Source organism: Paramisgurnus dabryanus, chromosome 13 (assembly GCF_030506205.2).
Source record: "Paramisgurnus dabryanus chromosome 13, PD_genome_1.1, whole genome shotgun sequence".
Classification (NCBI taxonomy): Eukaryota; Metazoa; Chordata; class Actinopteri; order Cypriniformes; family Cobitidae; genus Paramisgurnus; species Paramisgurnus dabryanus.
The window spans coordinates 25,365,517-25,383,392 of record NC_133349.1 but is presented as its reverse complement, the minus strand read 5'-3'; the positions used below and the strand labels follow the sequence as shown (position 1 = coordinate 25,383,392).

Genomic DNA, 17,876 nt, shown 5'->3' with positions numbered 1-17,876 from the left:
ACTTATTTTCTGGGGTTGTTTTGATTATCAAGAAAAAGCATCTTAATATAATAATTTTTGATATTTTTAATAAAAAAGGGGACCAAAATACTAATAATTTTTTTCTTGAAAGTCATTTTTTGCAGTGCAGGTGAAAAAAACCTGATACACTGCAAAAAAATCACTTTCTTAGTATTTTTGTCATGTTTTCAGTAGAAATATCTAAAAATTCTTAAATTAGGTCATTTTGCTGATAAAAATATCTGCCAATGGGGTGAAATTTTTTATTGAATTTAGTGTTTAAGAAAAAAGTTTACTTATTTCAAGATTTCTGTTCTCACCCCATTGGCAGATTTTTTTGCTTGTTTTAAGAAAGTCATTTTTCCAGTGCAAACGCCTACAGTTGGCTTCCGCCAGGCGTTTTAAGCTGCTTTGGTGCTTGGCCAAAAAAGTAGAAAAAGTCAGTAATTATATTAAAGTCCTTGCAAAGTCAGATATTGCATGTGACACCACAGAAAAATGTGTTATTGAACACCGAGACAAATTCAAATGATTAAAAACAATGCCAGATATATCAAATAAGTTATCAAAATCTTGGATCTGAATGGATGCTCGCGATTATGTTAGGGGCGGGGCCATGCTAAAGTGCGCCATTGAGCCACCGTTTTAGGCCCTCGTAAAAAGTCCTGAACTCAGAAATGGTGAAAAACTGTTTAATGATCTAACTCTGCAATTCAGTACTACATAGTTTATAGTCTTTGTGACGTGTTTCAACAATACATAACATTTCTAACATGTAAAATGTGTTTAGAAACAATTTCTCAAGATTGACTTTAAACGTTGTGCATTTGCTTTTATCCAAGGTGACTTTATCACTATACATTTGATCAGTATGTGTGTTTCCTGGGATTCAAACCCATAACCTTTCGTGCCGCTAACACAGTTCCCTACCAATAGGGAATTATCATGCTGATACATAGTAGCTTTCACTTTCAGCGATCTTTGTGCATGTGCATTTCCGGTGGATCGTAATGCCAGTTCTTCTGGTCCAGATTGAATAGAAAAGTTGTTGAGAAAGGTACGTAAAGGAACAACGGTGTTGTAGAAATGTAGTAAAGTAAAGTACAGATACTTTGTTGCAAAATGTAACGAAGTAAAAGTCAAAAGTATGCACTATAGATTCTACTTAAGTACAAATATGTGGGGACTTTACTTCATTAACAAAGTATTTATGAAATGCACAAAGTTGACATGTCCCGCCCACAAAACCCGGAAGCGTGATAATCCCCTATTAAGTTACAGGAGAGATCATACAGTGTACTCCAAAAGTGGGTAACTACACTTTAAATAAACAGAGTTATTAACAATTAATTAGATCAACAAATCTCTTGTGTAACAAAAAAACTGCAGCAACACCCACCAACCTTTTTCTCCTCTATCTGTCTTTTTAGGCTCTATGTAAAATAACTCGGCACTGCGCGGGTGCCTTTCAGAGCGTGATCGACAAGGTGGGATTACCCAGCATCCTCAGCTGCCTGGTGTCAGGCATCAGTCGTGTTCAACAGCACATGCTCACTATGTTTGCTGCCATGTTGGCATCTGGAGCACACTCTCACAGACTGGTACAGGACAGGGTACGTAAACCCTTTATATTGTATTACTGTCTGTTTTTGCCATATACGTTTTTAGTTCACTGAGTATCCAGAACCAAATATCCCCCAAGAGTTTTGAAAATGTGTCTGTGTAATCCAGTGTGTGCAGTGTTGAATACATAAATGTATATTTTATTGGTCTTTGCAATGCTTACCATAAGGTTTAAGATTTGACAGAACTGCATAATTCATAGTTTCATAAAATATACAAACACAACCGAGGCATTTTTATATATTTAAATATTAATGTTACATGCTTAATTATTAATGTCTTCATGTAATGTATGTATAGTCTGTGTATCACTGCTTTTAGAAAACATTCATACTTTTTTCCCTCTTCTTACTTTTAATGAATGCGTTTGAATAGGAGGAATTTTATTTGGGTATCAGAAAAGATGTCTGCTCTTTTGCCAACATTTCAGTTTCAAGGTTTCAATTTCAGCTTGTAAAATCCTTGGTGAGATTTCTTCGAGTTAAGTTCGGGGCAGTGGAGCATATCGGCAACTGTCCTGAGAACAGTGTTTTGTGCTCACTGATAAAAAAACCCAAGGGACAGTGCTAAGATTTTTTAAGACGCACCTTCTGAACACACTTACGCTTGAAAAAAGGTTGACCATAGTTCACCCAACTGTGGGTTGAAACAACCCAGCATAGGTTAATTTAAACTAAATGGTTAGGGTTTGGTCACTGGGGCAGTCCTTATTACTATTTATGTACAGAAATGTATACATTTCGTAGAAATATGTACCTTTGAGATACTAATGTGAACGTTTCAGGTGCAAGGTGTACTTTTTTAATATGGTACCGCCCCAGTAAAATTTTTTAGTCATTTTAGGGCCAGATTTACTAAACAGGGCAAATTAGCGCATGAGCGCAATTCCAAAAATGCGCTGATGGGAGTGGTGATATCTGCGGGTTATTTACTAAAAAAGCGCTAATTAAATAACACAGGCGCAACAGCTGATTTCCATAATGACCAACCAATCTACTAAGAGCAGCGCAAATTAGCGCATGGTTGCAAATAAGCAGAGATGATGCTCCTGCAGGTGCATGTGATATACAGGCCGATAAATAAAGGCAGAGAGACGCGTGAACTTATCTGGTAAAATGATCCTGGAAATCCTCTCCCTTCTACCATGCAGTCTCTGATTTCTGCGATGTCTCCTCCTAGCAACAACAATTGCAGCCATTTCGAGCGCAAAATGATTTAAGACATGCTTTTTTCGGCGTTAAATAGTCGCGCAAATGCCATACATAACACATGCGCAAACATTAGTAAATCGCGTTGCGTGAATCATTTAAATAGTCTCCTCCCAAAATGTTTGCGTCTGAAAGGGAAACTCCTAGAAATGCATATGCAATCAGGTCAGTCGCAAAAAGAACTAGACCACACCTTTTCAGCGCTAATGATCCACTGCGCGTCTTTAGTAAATTCCGACATCGTTATTTACCGCCAAAATGATGGTTTACGCTGGCGCAAGCGCTTAGTAAATCTGGCCCTTAGTCTCTTCTACAGTCATTATTGTGATCAAAACTGTCCTAACCAGGTGGTCAGTGTAGGTGTAATTTGACCAGATATTTGACCATTTGGTGCGAAGAAACATTTGTGTATGGTGCATTGTTTTTTACATTTATTTATTTATTTATTTAGTTCTGCCAATCAGTTGCGGCACACAGCCTTTGTACTCCGTACAGCCCGTGCCATTTCGCTCTGTTGCGTGTACATTATTGACAGCGTGTATTCTTAGTACTGCCAGCACTTCAGCGGTCAACAACTTTAAAATCAGCTCATTTTTGTTCATCTCAGCAACTACACTGTGTTCTGAAGCACATGCGCTGACAGCAACTGTAACACGCTGCCACTCACAATCTCTCATCACACCCGCAGTAACACTGACAGAGGAGATATATTATGAGTCTTGACTTCTGCTGCTGGAGCTGCTGGAGACTTCTTAAAGTTATTTTTCGACTCTGGTCGCTGGTTCTTTAATTGTTTCAAGTATGAATTCATTGAGAAACTCATTGCTCTGATTACATATGTAAAATAAGGGAAGATTTAACGTAAATTAAATCTGCTTAATCTCAGCCTCAGGACATTCAGAAATATGTGTTTGTTGGCAGAACCTGTTAAATGCCACATCGATTTTTCAGCAAAGTCCTCTAATTGCAGTATATAGTGCATGTAAGAAGGGTTTTTTACTCGGTTAAAGGAGGTTTACTGAATATATTATGATATTCAGGGTTTCCCACAGAAAATGTGTTAGTTAAAGCAACACTAAAGAGTTTTTGCTCTTTGCTCTCCATACAGGTTGGAAGCGGAATTGTCAATTACCACTGCCGTAAACAATTTAGCCTACTGCAGCAAAGCTGGCTCTGATTGGATTGTAGGGCTGCCGTAAAGCAAGTTTTTGTAGTTTTCACTCGAACTACAGGACCACGACCCGAAGGTTGGAAACTTCTTTAGTGCGGTTTTGGCCAATAGAGGGCTGCAAAGCGAAAGTGAAAGTGCCGTTCACCCTGTTTCGAGTGGCTGAACGACTGAAACATTTTTGGAAACGTTATTTTAATGTAAAAAAACTGTTGTAAGGTGGTGGTGCCGAGGGGTGTGGCAATCAAAGGGGGGTACGCGTCATGATGAAAATAAAAATATTTTTATTAAAAACGCTCAAATAAAACTTATTAATAATAAAAAAATTTGAAGAAACTATTACAGAAAATGAACACATACTAGATTATTAATAAATTAAATGATTTTAACAGATACCTCTAATAGGAAAAGCTGCATGATGAAGTGAAACTAAAGGGTTAATAAATACAAACTAACGCAGATGTTGTAGAACTTCTGGCGAACGATAGATAGATAGCGCGAAGATTATAAAAACGGATTATTTCCCACTTTTAATTACATTATTACTATTAACTCTTTCACCGCCAGCGTTTTTACAAAAAGTTGCCAGCCAGCGCCAGTGTTTTTCATGATTTTCACCAAAGTTTAATGCCTTCCAGAAAATGTTCTTCTTCAAATATATAAACATACAATATATCAAATGAAAGAACAGACCCTCTGCTTTCAAAAAAAAAAAAAAACCGTTTCATCCTACCTTCAGTGGTTCTTTTGTAATCAGCTTTTGAATATGGGTAGGTTTCTGCAAAAACACCACATTTTGAGCAAAAAGCAGAGATAATTAAATTTTTGTGACAGACTTTTCATAGAGGTCCCATTCAGAGCGATCTTTAAAACAGACACGTACATGCAGCCGCTTGCCATAGGGCAATACTTCCGGGTTTAAAAAGTTGCCACCTGGTGGATAATAGCGGTATTGCGGAAAGACGGAAAATCTCGTCATTGGCGGGGAAGCGTTTTCTCTTGATTGACGAGATATCTTGTCAATGGCGGTGAAAGAGTTAATTAATTACTTTTTGTGCAGCGGAATTATTTTGGTCCTAGTTAAGACGGAAGGGTTTCCCATCTTAGGCGGGCCGCCCGAACTGCAAAGCCATTGACCTTTATTCAGAATTCACAGTGAAGAGTGACTGAAGACTTTTTTTTAGAAGTGGAGATTTTTGCATGTACAGTCACATTTTAAAATACCAATGAAACGAGTAAATAGGCATTTTATTACTGAATTTTTCCGCCATTGACAAGTTTTTACGGCAATCCATATTTTCGCTATTTCCCACTAGGTTGTGCTCTTACCCAACTTATAAAACAATAAAGCATCCACAGATCCAAATACAGTAAAAACTCTGTGTTTGTTTTGATCATCATTCTAAATCTCTAACAAAGTTCTTTACAAAATGCAATTATCTCAGTTTTTCTTTTAAAATTTTGTAATTTTGAAGAAAAAATACCCATATTTTGGAGTCAGCTGACATTGGCTTAACTTAGCACCATCTTTTATACATTACATTACTACGCTCGCTAGTATGGTTTAATCTTAGCTGCTGTACTCTGCTGCTTATGTTTTCCACCGATTTTTCTGTGTTTTCGCCTGCTTTTATTTATGTAAAGCTGCTTTGAAACAATTACACAATTGTGAGAAGTGCTATATAAATAAAATTGAATTAAAATTAAATTGAGGTGATAAAAGAGAACAAATGAAGATACGATACAAATTTTTAAGCAGAGGGTTTATTTTTTATTTGATATGTTGTTTATTTATTTAAAGAAAAAATTGAAAGAAGAATTTTTTTTGGAAAATCATAAAAAAAATGCTGGTGCTGGCTCACAATTAAAAAATGCTGGCAAGAAAAAAGTGAAATTACTGAACCTAAAAACATTAAATGATAAAAATCCTAATTGAAAAAGCATGTCAGATGGTTTTGCATCTTAGTTCTTCAGATAAACCTTATGGTAAAGTGTTATGAATTGAAAACCACTACATTTAAAACTCTATAAGCTTTTAAAAGTGTATGATTTGTGTTGCACTAGTTTGCACTGCAAGAATTACTTCTGTTTTGTTATACAGAAAGTTTTAGGACTGTTAACAGTTTTCCCAAACACTCATTATGGGAATAATACACCAATCTCCCAGTTCTTTCCTCCATTTCTTTTCACAAGTTCTTTCCCCTCTGTTCATAAGCCAGCTTGTGTTTCTGCTAGATATGCTCGGCAGTGTATCGCCGTGCCGCGTGTTCGGAATGAGCGAAATATTGTTTTGTTCATTATCTAAAGCAGTAATCAATTAGAAAATGGGCTGGAGAAATCGATTTAAATGCCAATGTATACTGCCTTCAAGGCCCTCTCAGATTAACAATGCTAATTTTCTTTGACCTGTATTCATTTGCATGTAAATTTCCAATTTGACACCGAATATTTGGAAAAACTCTTTTGAGTGCCTACAACTCAGTGGATCACCTCTGGACCAATTATAAGCTGCTGTAGATTTCTCCGCTTAATTCCCCTGACGAATAGAAGTCCAGAACGCGGCGTGTTTATTCATACGTCGTCTAGCATCGAATTTAAATTTCAATGAAGTGCCAAGCGACTGGGCTAATTGGGTAAGGATGTGCCACAATCTCGGAGCACAGCTTGGAATACTGTTGATGTAATTACGATCCATGCGGAGAGTACAGTAGGTACGTTTGAAATTCATTAACTCCCCGTCTCGTGCCGTAGTTAATCCTAATGTTTCGGATTGTTTTGCTTTTGACAGCATCCCCCCAATTATGCTGATAGTGGAAGTTAATCAATTCCTCCTGATGCACTGCCCACTAAATACTGTGGAACTCATTAACTTATTAACCTCTGTTTTATATCGAGTGCATTTTGGGGGCCTTTTCCATCCCCTCCAGCACCTCGCTGTGTAAGTGATAGCACCTGTCAAATTACCGGAAGACAATTGGGGCTTACGCCACACTAAGTGTCCAGAGACCTCCCGGTCTTTTAAATAACGCGTGCACGCTAACAAGGGTTTGCTAACAGCTTGAACGCTCTTCGCAGGACTTTGTTATGAAGATAATCCGTTCTCTGGAGAGTCCGTCTCCAGTCATCCGAGCCAAGGCCTTCCTCGTTCTCCTGCAGGTCCTTATGAACAACAGAGAGATGCTTCTGCTCTGCTGTAACTCCAGGTAAGAGCTCTCTACACTATGAAATCCCATCAATCAATTGCGCAGAACTCACTGGACACTTGTTACAGAACCGCTGAGAACCAGATATACATGAAAAATAAACAAAAACACTACAATCTACAAATCCTTCCACGTATGAATCATAAAGACAGACAGAGACCAACAGGGAGATGGTACTATATGGAAACACATGGGCCGAATCAATATCATATATGTTTCATAAATAGTTAGTGAAGAGAAGACTCAAGTGGGTTTGTTATTCTAGAGGACAGTATTTTACACACTGAGTTTTTTCTAGCATGAACATTATTACCTATAGTTGATCTGGTAACACTTCACAGTTAAGATTAGTTAATTTTTTAGATTGTTAAGATTAGTTCATTCAAAATCCTGAAATATAATACCACTGAAAAGATACTACTTTACAAAATTCATTCATCTTGGATAATGCTCTCCACATGCAATTTTTATATTTTATTTTATGAACGAGCTTGAATTTACAACGGACAATAGTATGTTTATAAATGAACAAAAACTAAATAATATATGTTGTAAATAACATTGCCTGTTGTTAGTTCATTTTGATCAAGTTCATCAAACTTTTGCTAAAGTTTCCCTTTGATAATAAAAATGCCATATTAATATGTTTATTTCTGAGAAAAGAATTTATTCATGCCTTAAATAGGTTGAATGTAACACTCAACCCTTGCTTTTTTGAGTATATTCATTGAATATGCAAATTTGTGTAACAATGAATATGCATATTAGTCCCCGCCTCCTTTCAATCACACCAGCTCGTACTACTTGAACTTTTAAAGGATTAGTCAATTTTCTTGAAAAAAAATCCAGATAATTTACTCACCACCATGTCATCCAAAATGTTGATGTCCTTCTTTATTCAGTCGAGAAGAAATTATGTTTTTTGAGAGAAATATTCCAGGATTTGTCTCACTTTAATGGACTTTAATGGAACCCAAAACTTAACACTTAACTCAACACTTAACAGTTTTTTCAACGGAGTTTCAAAGGACTATAAACGATCCCAAACGAGGCATAAGGGTCTTATCTAGCGAAACGATTGTCATTTTTGACAAGAAAAATAAAAAATATATACACTTTTAAACCACAACTTCTCGCCTATCTCCGGTCCTGTGATGTGCCAGTCCGACCTAATGTAGTATGTCATCACGTCAAGAGGTCACAGATGACGAATGCGAAACTACACCCCAGTGTTTACAAATGTGGAGAAAGAGGACCGTTCCGACGTCGAATGATACTAATTAATGTCTTTGTGTCAGTTTATTGTTTAAAATGGTCCGCAAATGTGCGTTTCATATATGTAACACGTGACCTTTCTACGTCACTATGCAATTACGTGAGGTCGCGCTGGCGCTTCACAGGACCGGAGATAGACGAGTTGTTATGGTTTAAAAGTGAATTTTTTTTCTTGTCAAAAATGACAATCGTTTTGCTAGATAAGACCCTTATGCCTCGTTTGGGATTGTTTAAAGGGGAGTCCTTTGAAACTCTGTTGAAAAAACTGTTAAGAAGATATTTTAATAAATGATGGTAAGCACACAGCTGATTGTAACCATTGACTTCCATAGTAGGAAAAACAAATACTATGGAATACAATGGGTATCGTCAACTGTGTGTTTTCCATAATTTATCAAAATATCTTCTTCATCATTTATCACAATTCTTCCATAATATTTGTTTTCCTACTTTGGAAGTTAATTGTTATAGTAGATGTGTGCTACCATCATTTATCAAAATATCTTCTTTTGTGTTCATCAAAATAAAAAAACCTCATACAGGTTCAGAACAACATGAGGGCTCTTAAGAAATGAGACCCTGCGTACATGAACTCTAGAGGAGAATGATGGATTTTAAATGAGAAGAGATGCTGGTCACCCTCTTCTGTGTGGTGTGTAGAGGGACAGCTGCCTTGAGACGTAGCCTGAAAACCTAATAGATGAGTTTCATCCTCCAGATTCACTCTCCTCACTGCTCTCAGTATCATTTTTCCCAGTAGGATTAGCATTGAAAAACTGTGAATGTAGTTACAGCATGTTGACTTTCTCAAGCTTTTGAAGAGTACTTGTTTAAACCTGACCCCAGTATGTTTAACCCAGGTGTTTATTATGTGATATATTGGGGATGCAGAGTTAACACTGTGACTTAAGCCTGATTTATACTTCTGTGTTAGACCTATGACGTACATCCATACTTCTGGCGTTGTCCGTGTTGACATGCAAACTGCTAGTAGAAAGTGTTGATGGGCATGTTACTGGTGTAACCCACAGTATCAAGGCAGCAGCTTGTTTTGTACATTGTTGTAGAAGCAACAGCACTGCAAATAGACAGCGTGAGTTGATAAAATCACTCCTAAACTTGGTCCATCCTTTGTAACGCATAGAGAAGCTTCGGTAGCCACCATTGGACAAACACGTCATCGTCTGAGAAAACGTAGGGATGAAACGCACTATGTAGTTTGTCCGTGTAGTGCAGGGGTCTTCAACTACTCTTCTTCGAGTGCCAGATTAAAAAAATGTAAATATGATGCGGGCCAAACTTTTACCCCTGTTTTAACCCCTCGCGCACATCCGGACAGACCTTCGCTGATGGCCTCTGACCCTGACCATAAACATCTCTCTTTTTGCACAAACGGAGAAAGACAACGCAAAAGCAAAACTTTTTGAAAAGCAGCCTGCTTTAGAAATGGCCACTGTGGTAGATGAAAAAAGAGACAATCTGCCCTTTGTGGATATTAATCATCTGGACTGATCACGTGGTTTTTGGATAAGGTAATGTTGTGTGAATATCTGATAATGTATGAATTGTTGTTTGCTGTTTTTTGTTTCCCATGTAAAGAGCAGCTCGCGTGGTATCTCCTGCTTCTGCCATGCTATCTTTTAACTGGCTGTAGCTAGCGAAGTTAAAGGAGGTTGACTTGCAGCACTCAACATGTGTTTTTTTTCGCTTGGCTAGCCGACCGGACGTGACATGGGGGTGTGGCAGCATCGACGATTAAAATTTTTTATTCGAAATTCGAGGCTGTGACTTACGAGCGATTTCGATTTTTAACACACTTAAAGGAATAGTTTACTCATTTTCAATATACTCCCAAAAGTGCTGTTCCGCCATACAATATAGTTCCTCTTTTAAATCCGCTTTGAAAAGCGCTACGTTTTATTTTGTACCACCAAACTTGCTCGTATAACTACTCGTCTTAAATAGGAAAAACGTTGATGTGTTTGGTCACTTCTAACTTTATCTCTGAGTGGTACCATTGAATGAATGGGGCTAAGCTAAATGCTCCAGCGCTTACGTGCACGCACTAAGATGATAGAGGGATGTATCAACTCTTCTTAGTTAAGGTAATAATATATTTTAATATTGAAAATGAGTAGACTATTCCTTTAAGGGCTACTGTAAACTGTAAAAAATACTTGAAAATTCTTTGTTGAATCAACTCAGATTTACAAGTCATTTCAACTTACTATTATTTATCTTGACTAGAGATGAGCAACCCAGTCTCACCCCATTTCGTCAATATTTGACGACACTTGACCATTCGTCAATATGTGACGCGGAGGGTATACCTTTCGCGTCATTTTTTGACGAACTGGGGACTTCAATACTATTACGTCCGTTGCATTCTCTTCTCCTATTTTCTTACCAATTTCGCGTCGGTTTAGGGTTAGATTTACATAATGACATCCCTACCCAAACCTAACTCTAACCCCAACGCCAGGTGACAACTGTTTAATTTCGCGTACACTGTTTAATTTCGCGTACACGGTTTAATTTTGCGTAATCTAACCCTAAACCGACGCGAAATTGGTAAGAAAATAGGAGAAGAGAATGTAACGGACGTAATAGTATTGAAGTCCCCAGTTCGTCAAAAAATTATGCGAAAGGTATACCCTCCGCGTCACATATTGACGAATGGTCAAGTGTCATCAAATATTGACGAAATGGGGTGAGACTGTGTTATGATGAGTTGTTTTAACTACAGGTGAGTTGTTATAACTAATAAATTTAAGTTGACTTTTCTCAACTATATTTTATAAGTTGTGACAACTAATTTTTGTTGGCATGACTTGTAAATCTGAGTTGATTTAACAAAAAATTTTAAGGCAGCAGAGTTTTTTTTACAGTGTAGAAACATGACGCCGACATCCATGTAAAGGGACCTGCAGTGTATGTAGATAAAAATGGCTCATCTAAGGTAATAAAAACAATACAGTTCATTATGTAAGGTCTTTATACACCACTGATAATATAGTTATGTCTGTTATATTGCATTGTTGTCAAGAGATCCTTCTAAAAGTTACACATTGCACATTTAAGGGATAGTATTTAGTAATATAGTAATGCGTATTTACTCCACAAATAGAAATATTATCTTATGGCTGGTGGAAGTGTATCCAGCTTTCTTTAATGAGGTTAAACTGATAGCAAAAACAGGCCACTCATTTAAAACGCTTCCATTTCCCATAATTGACGACTGTAGATCTTGAAAACTCTCATTATTCCTTTTGCACCCTTCAGAATACAACTGGTCATTTTCTTTAATCATGTTCCTCTAATTCATCTATATTCCATTTGAACCCAGTCTTGAAAAACTGAAGCTCATAATTGGCCTCATTGCTGTCTTACGAACTTAGGACGTCTGTCATCACCACCCGCTATTCCGCTACAGTAAACCCAAGGAACGAGATGTGATCCCTCTCTCTCTCCTCATCTCTTTTTCATTTCCTCCATGTTTCTCCAACTCCAGGCAGTGTTGTACTGATGAAGTGTGTCAGAAGTGACCCGGCATTCCATCTCCCACAGAGAAAGCGCTTCCTCGCTTTTCTCATAAACACTTTTCTAATTAGCTGTGCAGCATCTGCCGCATGCAGCCCTGTCAGATGAGCGCTGCTGCTGCCGCCTGCCTCAGACGTGTCAGACCGGACACGTTGTGCCGAGCCTCTTTCTGGTCCGAGCAGACACGTGGAGTTGTCCTCACACACTGATAAGGGGATGTTTTTAACTCAATGAGACGGCAGTGAGGAGAGACATCTCTGTTCTAGGATTGGTTCTCTGGGGGTTTCTGATGAAGGAGGGGTTTGAGTCTGCTGAAAGCTTCACTGGTGTTTTTAATTTTGAAGGTTGAGATAAGAAGTTTCTTTTTTTAGAGGCCTTGCGAAATGTCATCAAGAAAAAGCATCTTAATTTAAGAATTTTTCTATATTTTTACTGAAAACAAGACAAAAATACTAAGATTTTTTTTTTGTTTATAATTTTTTGCAGTTTACACACACACATACTATAACTATACAGAATGATATCTGTTTGAAAGACGGGGAAGCTCACATGTCAATCAGCGCTATACAGTATAACAGAGCGAGACCAGAGACGAACATGCTCAGTAAACGGGAGTAAAATATAGAATAATGACTGCATCTTTAAATAATTGTAAGAATACAGTTCCTTTAAATATAATGTTTTTCATATAAAGTTTTGAAAGATAGTAGGTTTTTTTCACTGTTATTGAGCTTATTTAGACTTATTGTTATTGCGGTTAACAGCAAGTTTGGTGCATTTACCTCAGAGTTTATTTCAGTAATATTGCTGTTTTTTCAGTAATAATAATACAATTTACATTTCAATCCTGCTTCCATGTGATTATTCATGTCATTATGCTGTTATGTTAAGTTATGTGAGGATTTATTTTTTCTATATGAGACATTCATTTCAGTTAAATGAAGAGTTAGGTTCCAAAATGCAACAAATCTATTTTGACTAATTTTGGTAAAAGTGTGTTTTCTATACCAATATGAAAACCACTATTTTTTACAAACTTTCACATAGCATCTTTAGGTTATAATTAGGTTATAATAAACATAAAAAATTAAAATCCATAACTTGATTTTCAAAGATTTTTATAAAAACTGATTCGTTTTTTCACAAAATGCTATAAATCTATTGAATCAATATATAAATGTGCATTCATCTTTGCCATGTTATATTCATTTTGTTGACTAGTGGTATACACTGATTATTTATTTTTTTACATTAATAGCATTAATCAAAACACTTACTTTGTCATATTAAGAACACAGTCATTGCTGCGGTTATACTTGGGACGTCATCGCTTAACTTTTTTTTTACAGTGATCAGCTGTAAAAATGTTTGGGTCCTGCTCGATTTTCGTTGGCTTTCCGTAAAATAATTTTCATAAGATCCCCTGGGGTCAATGTGTTAGCATGACAGAAGCTTGATGTTGTCGGGAGAACAAGCAACAGCCGGCATGTTTCCCTCTCCCGAGTGCCTCTCACGTAAATTATTAGATGTTGATGGCTTACTTTTCTTTCCCATCACAGAAAACCACATCAGGTTTATTAATGCCATCAATTAATCAAGTATTATTTTGTTTTTGTTTGTTTGTTGATCATGAAGTACAAAGTAGATGAGGAAAACTAGGATTCTGTGTGTATTCAACGCGCCACCATTGTTTATTTACAATGCGTGGAATGGTGCGCTGTCATTTGTTGAACGGATTTATTGCATTCTGCAGAAAGGAGGACTGGCGTTTATTTCGTTTTGGGAAAAAGGGAGAAAAGATGCCAGAATAACATGGCTGATATCGGATTTTGCCTAAAATTAAGAATTTTCTTTTAAAGCAACACCAAAGAGTTTTTTTTTACCTTAAAATAACGTTTCCAAAAAAGTTTCGGTGGTTCATCCACTCAAAACAGGGTGAATGGCACTTTCACATTCGCTTTGCATCCTAACCTGTAGGGGGAGCAAGGAGCAATAACTCTTTAGTGTTGCTTTAAATACTGACCTGATACAATACTGACTTTGGCAAAACCAAACTCTTCAAATACTCTTGTCTATAATATGCAAATATATAAATAGTAGGAAATGTATAATGTTGCATACTGCAAAACCTTACACAACCCTGCCTGTCACCTACATTTTCTCTTCAGCAAGTTTTCCTGCTAATTTATATTTATGATATATGTGGAGATAAATAGACCTTTGATACATTCCTATAGGCTAGAGACAGGCTAGAGATTATAAACACCCTTAATCCACACCTCTTAGTTTATCAGATAATACCTAAAGTATATTTTATGTGAAAGTATGCCACTGGGCCTATGAGAGGGGTTTTGTTGTTTAGCTTATGATATAGTTAATTTGAGTAACCCTGGTTAAGGTGGGGCTATTCTCATATATTTGGTCCTTATAGTTCTTCATTCTTATCAGAAAATCTGCTGAACTATCATCTGTCTTATAGACCCTCATCGGAGCTCATTTGACACCTCTTTCTGCACTGACATGCCTAATTCATATATTCAAGGACTTGATAATTGAATGATAATTTGAAAATGTTATCGCAGAGCAGACAAAGACCTAAAATATGACCTCATTCTGTGGCTCCATTATAGCAGGTTCACGAATCACGGCTTTACAGTTCGCAGTGCCAGGATAACAAAATACCACTAAAGGATAAAATGTTACCCTGTCACTTCTGTTGTTCCCAGTCATTCAGTCAAAAAACGATCTCCCATAGGCTTCCAATTATAACCCCATGCATGAAGACCCGTGTGCACAGCAGTCCTGGCACCCAGTAAATGAAATTTATTATGGAAGTCACCGTTCCCTTTCCTCATTTCGATTCTTCCTCAGGTAATGTAGTGGCCAGCTCGCCGTGTCCGACTCAATAAGGGCTTCTTGATCCTAACATCTCAGAAGAAACGGTTTTGTAAATCACACTCATGTCTCCGGGTTTTCATTTTCTTTCACGTGCTTCCTCACCAGAGCGTCCCTGACATCCGACAACAATCCCTTCTGAGAGAGTGAAAACGATAGCCTTTTGGAAGGGGGGAATTTATGACGGGCTAATCCAATCTGGCAGCAATGGAGCGCAGAGGCATCCGTGCACTTGTAAATACCAAGGTTGTCATTATCGAACCCTGTCCTCGCAGTCAGCGGGGGAGTGCTCGAAAATAAAGGTGCTCTTGTCAGAAACCACCAGGCTATTGTGATGAGGAGTTGTGGCTTGCTTGTCACCTAAAACATAAAATTGGACATATGAGATGTGTGAAATATGTGATGGAGCGGTTTACTTTTAAATCAAGGCAAACATTTATTACTGTCAACCTAAAAGCTGCAAAGTCTTGTGATAGCAATTGCAATTTATAACAATAAAACTGTGCCTAACATCACTGCAATGTACTCACTTTGATACGGTAAACTCTTTAGCTTCGTCCATTACTATTCTGACTAGGACCAATAAGTAAAATGGAAAAATGAATATGAAATTTCACAATGCAATTACATTGAACACACAACAATCTTAATATGTTACTGGAGCTCAATTGATAGTAGTCTGTTGATGACTCATTTGTCCACAGGGATATGTATGCATTTTTGTCCTTCAAAAAGGACACAGGCTATTCAAGTAATAAATCATGGTTCATAGGTGTGGTATAAAATATAGGCTGTTGGGAAGGGGTGATATATTCTCGCGTAGCCAGACCTTCAAACTGACAGCGGAAGGTCAGGGAACCATGACTGCTTTGTATGGCCAAGGGCCACCCAAGAGGCCATGTGGCTGATAGGTAAAGCACCCAGTCATGTTTGGTTTTGTGACATGTCATGTTTAGAGGTGAGGAAATGTCCCACAGTAAGAGACCAGTGTGCATTCACAATCATTTCAGAAGTTTACGTGTTTGTGAGTTTATGTAGTGCATATTTTTAAGACATATGAATCATGATAAATTCTCGTTGTCGTTAATGTAAACACATCAGCTTTCTTTGTTGATCAGATGGCTCTGTGTTGTTTCAAGAATGCAACACATACAGTACATCCCATAGACATCTGGTAGAATTTAACCAATCAGAGGAGGACTTTAAATCTGAGTTTAAAGTGATTTCAGTTGAGAGTGCAATATGCATCAGACATTCAGCCAGCAGTACGTGGACATGACTTATCACTGTTAAAAACAATTCTCACTTTTAAAAAAGTAAGTTACCTGTTTGGCTAAAATTTTGAGTTAATTGAACTTAAAAATATTAGTTGACTCATTAAAAAAATGTTAAATTGTTGTCAACTAATATTTTTTATTCTTTCCCTGCCAATGACGAGTTTTTACGGCAATCCATAATTCAGCTATTATCCACTAGGTAGTGCTCTTACCCAACTAAAACACTAAAGCATCTACAGTTTTAAAATGTTGTGTATGTTTTGATCGTTGCATTAAATCTGATCTCTAACAAAAGTCCTTTACAAAATGCAATTATCTCAGGTTTTTATTTGATATTTTTTAAGAAACCTACCAATATTTGAGAGGTGATAAAAAGAGAACAAATAAAGATAGGATGAAGCAGAGGGTCTGTTCTTTAAATTGATATAATGTATGTTTATATATATTAAAAGATTAACATTTTCTTGAAGGCATTAAACTTTTCTGAAAATCATAAAAGATGCTTGGGCTGGCTGGAACTTTTTTTTAATGATGGCGAGGGGCACTCCACTGTTTTTGAAAATATGCTAATTTTCCAGCTCCCCTAGAGTTAAACACTTGATTCTTGCCGTTTTGGAATCCATTCAGTTGACCTCCGGGTCTGGCGGTCCCACTTTTAGCATAGCTTAGCACAATCCATTGAATCTGATTAGACCATTAGCATCGCACCTAAACATTAACCAAAGACATTCAATATTTTTTCTATTTAAAACTTGACTTTTCTGTAGTTAAATCGTGTACTAAGACAGATGGAAAATTAAAAGTTGCGATTTTCTAGGCAGATATGGCTTCTGGCGTAATAATCAAGGACTTTGCCGCCATAACATGGCTGCAGGAGGCGCAATGATATTACGTAGTGCCCTGCTGCATAATATGCATATAACCCATAATTTTAAGGCAACCAGGTAACTTACATTTTAATTAAACCAACTTTTTTTACATTGTGAGACTACTGATCTAACCAAATGTCAACACGTTAGTTTTAAGAGTCCTTCCAAAGACTAAGGTTTGGTAAGCTTTGTTACTAAGGCCATATACAACCGTCTGCTGCTAACATTCCATTTGGACTTATATTTTGTTCGATTGTTGAAACAGAAAATTGCTGTCTATTAGCGCTTTGCACAGCCTGGGCTCTGCAGTCAAATCCCCTCCCTTTTTATTAACACTGAAAAAAGTGTAAGAATTATTCCTTTGAACTTGAGGCTCAATCAAATGAATTACACACCTGAAAATGCTCTCTCCTCAAATTGCTCCATAGATTCTAAGAGATGAGCTTTGCATTAAAGGCGCTGTAAATTAGGGTAAAGCTCAATTCTGCTTGACCCTGGAAAAACGTCTTGGCTGACTAGAAAATGAGAACTAGAGGGACGTGCCAAATTACAGCACAGATGACATTCACAGCAATCAGTTGAATTTCTTCACTTGATTTCTCTTTCTTCTGATTTGACTTGGCATGTCATTGTGTTTATAAAAGAGATAAGTTGACCGTTCAGATGTGATAATTAATGCTCTGTTTATAAAATATACAGACCCATACGGCAAAAAATATATATATTTTAAAGTATAATTTTAAATATATTTTAAAATATGCAAAAAATGCTCCATAAATATATGTGCTGAAATATATTTTGAAATATATTGTACAAAT

The 17,876-nt window shown here is 37.0% G+C and overlaps 1 protein-coding gene across 1 annotated transcript in view; it reads left to right on the top strand.

The window, feature by feature from the left end:
- Window positions 1–17,876, top strand: part of ulk4 (unc-51 like kinase 4) — a 174,446-nt gene that overhangs the window by 42,785 nt on the left and 113,785 nt on the right. The window contains exons 21-22 of the mRNA XM_065270152.2: window positions 1,431–1,613; window positions 7,075–7,202. Coding sequence (XP_065126224.1) covers window positions 1,431–1,613; window positions 7,075–7,202 — 311 coding nt within the window. The remainder of the gene's footprint in view (window positions 1–1,430; window positions 1,614–7,074; window positions 7,203–17,876) is intronic.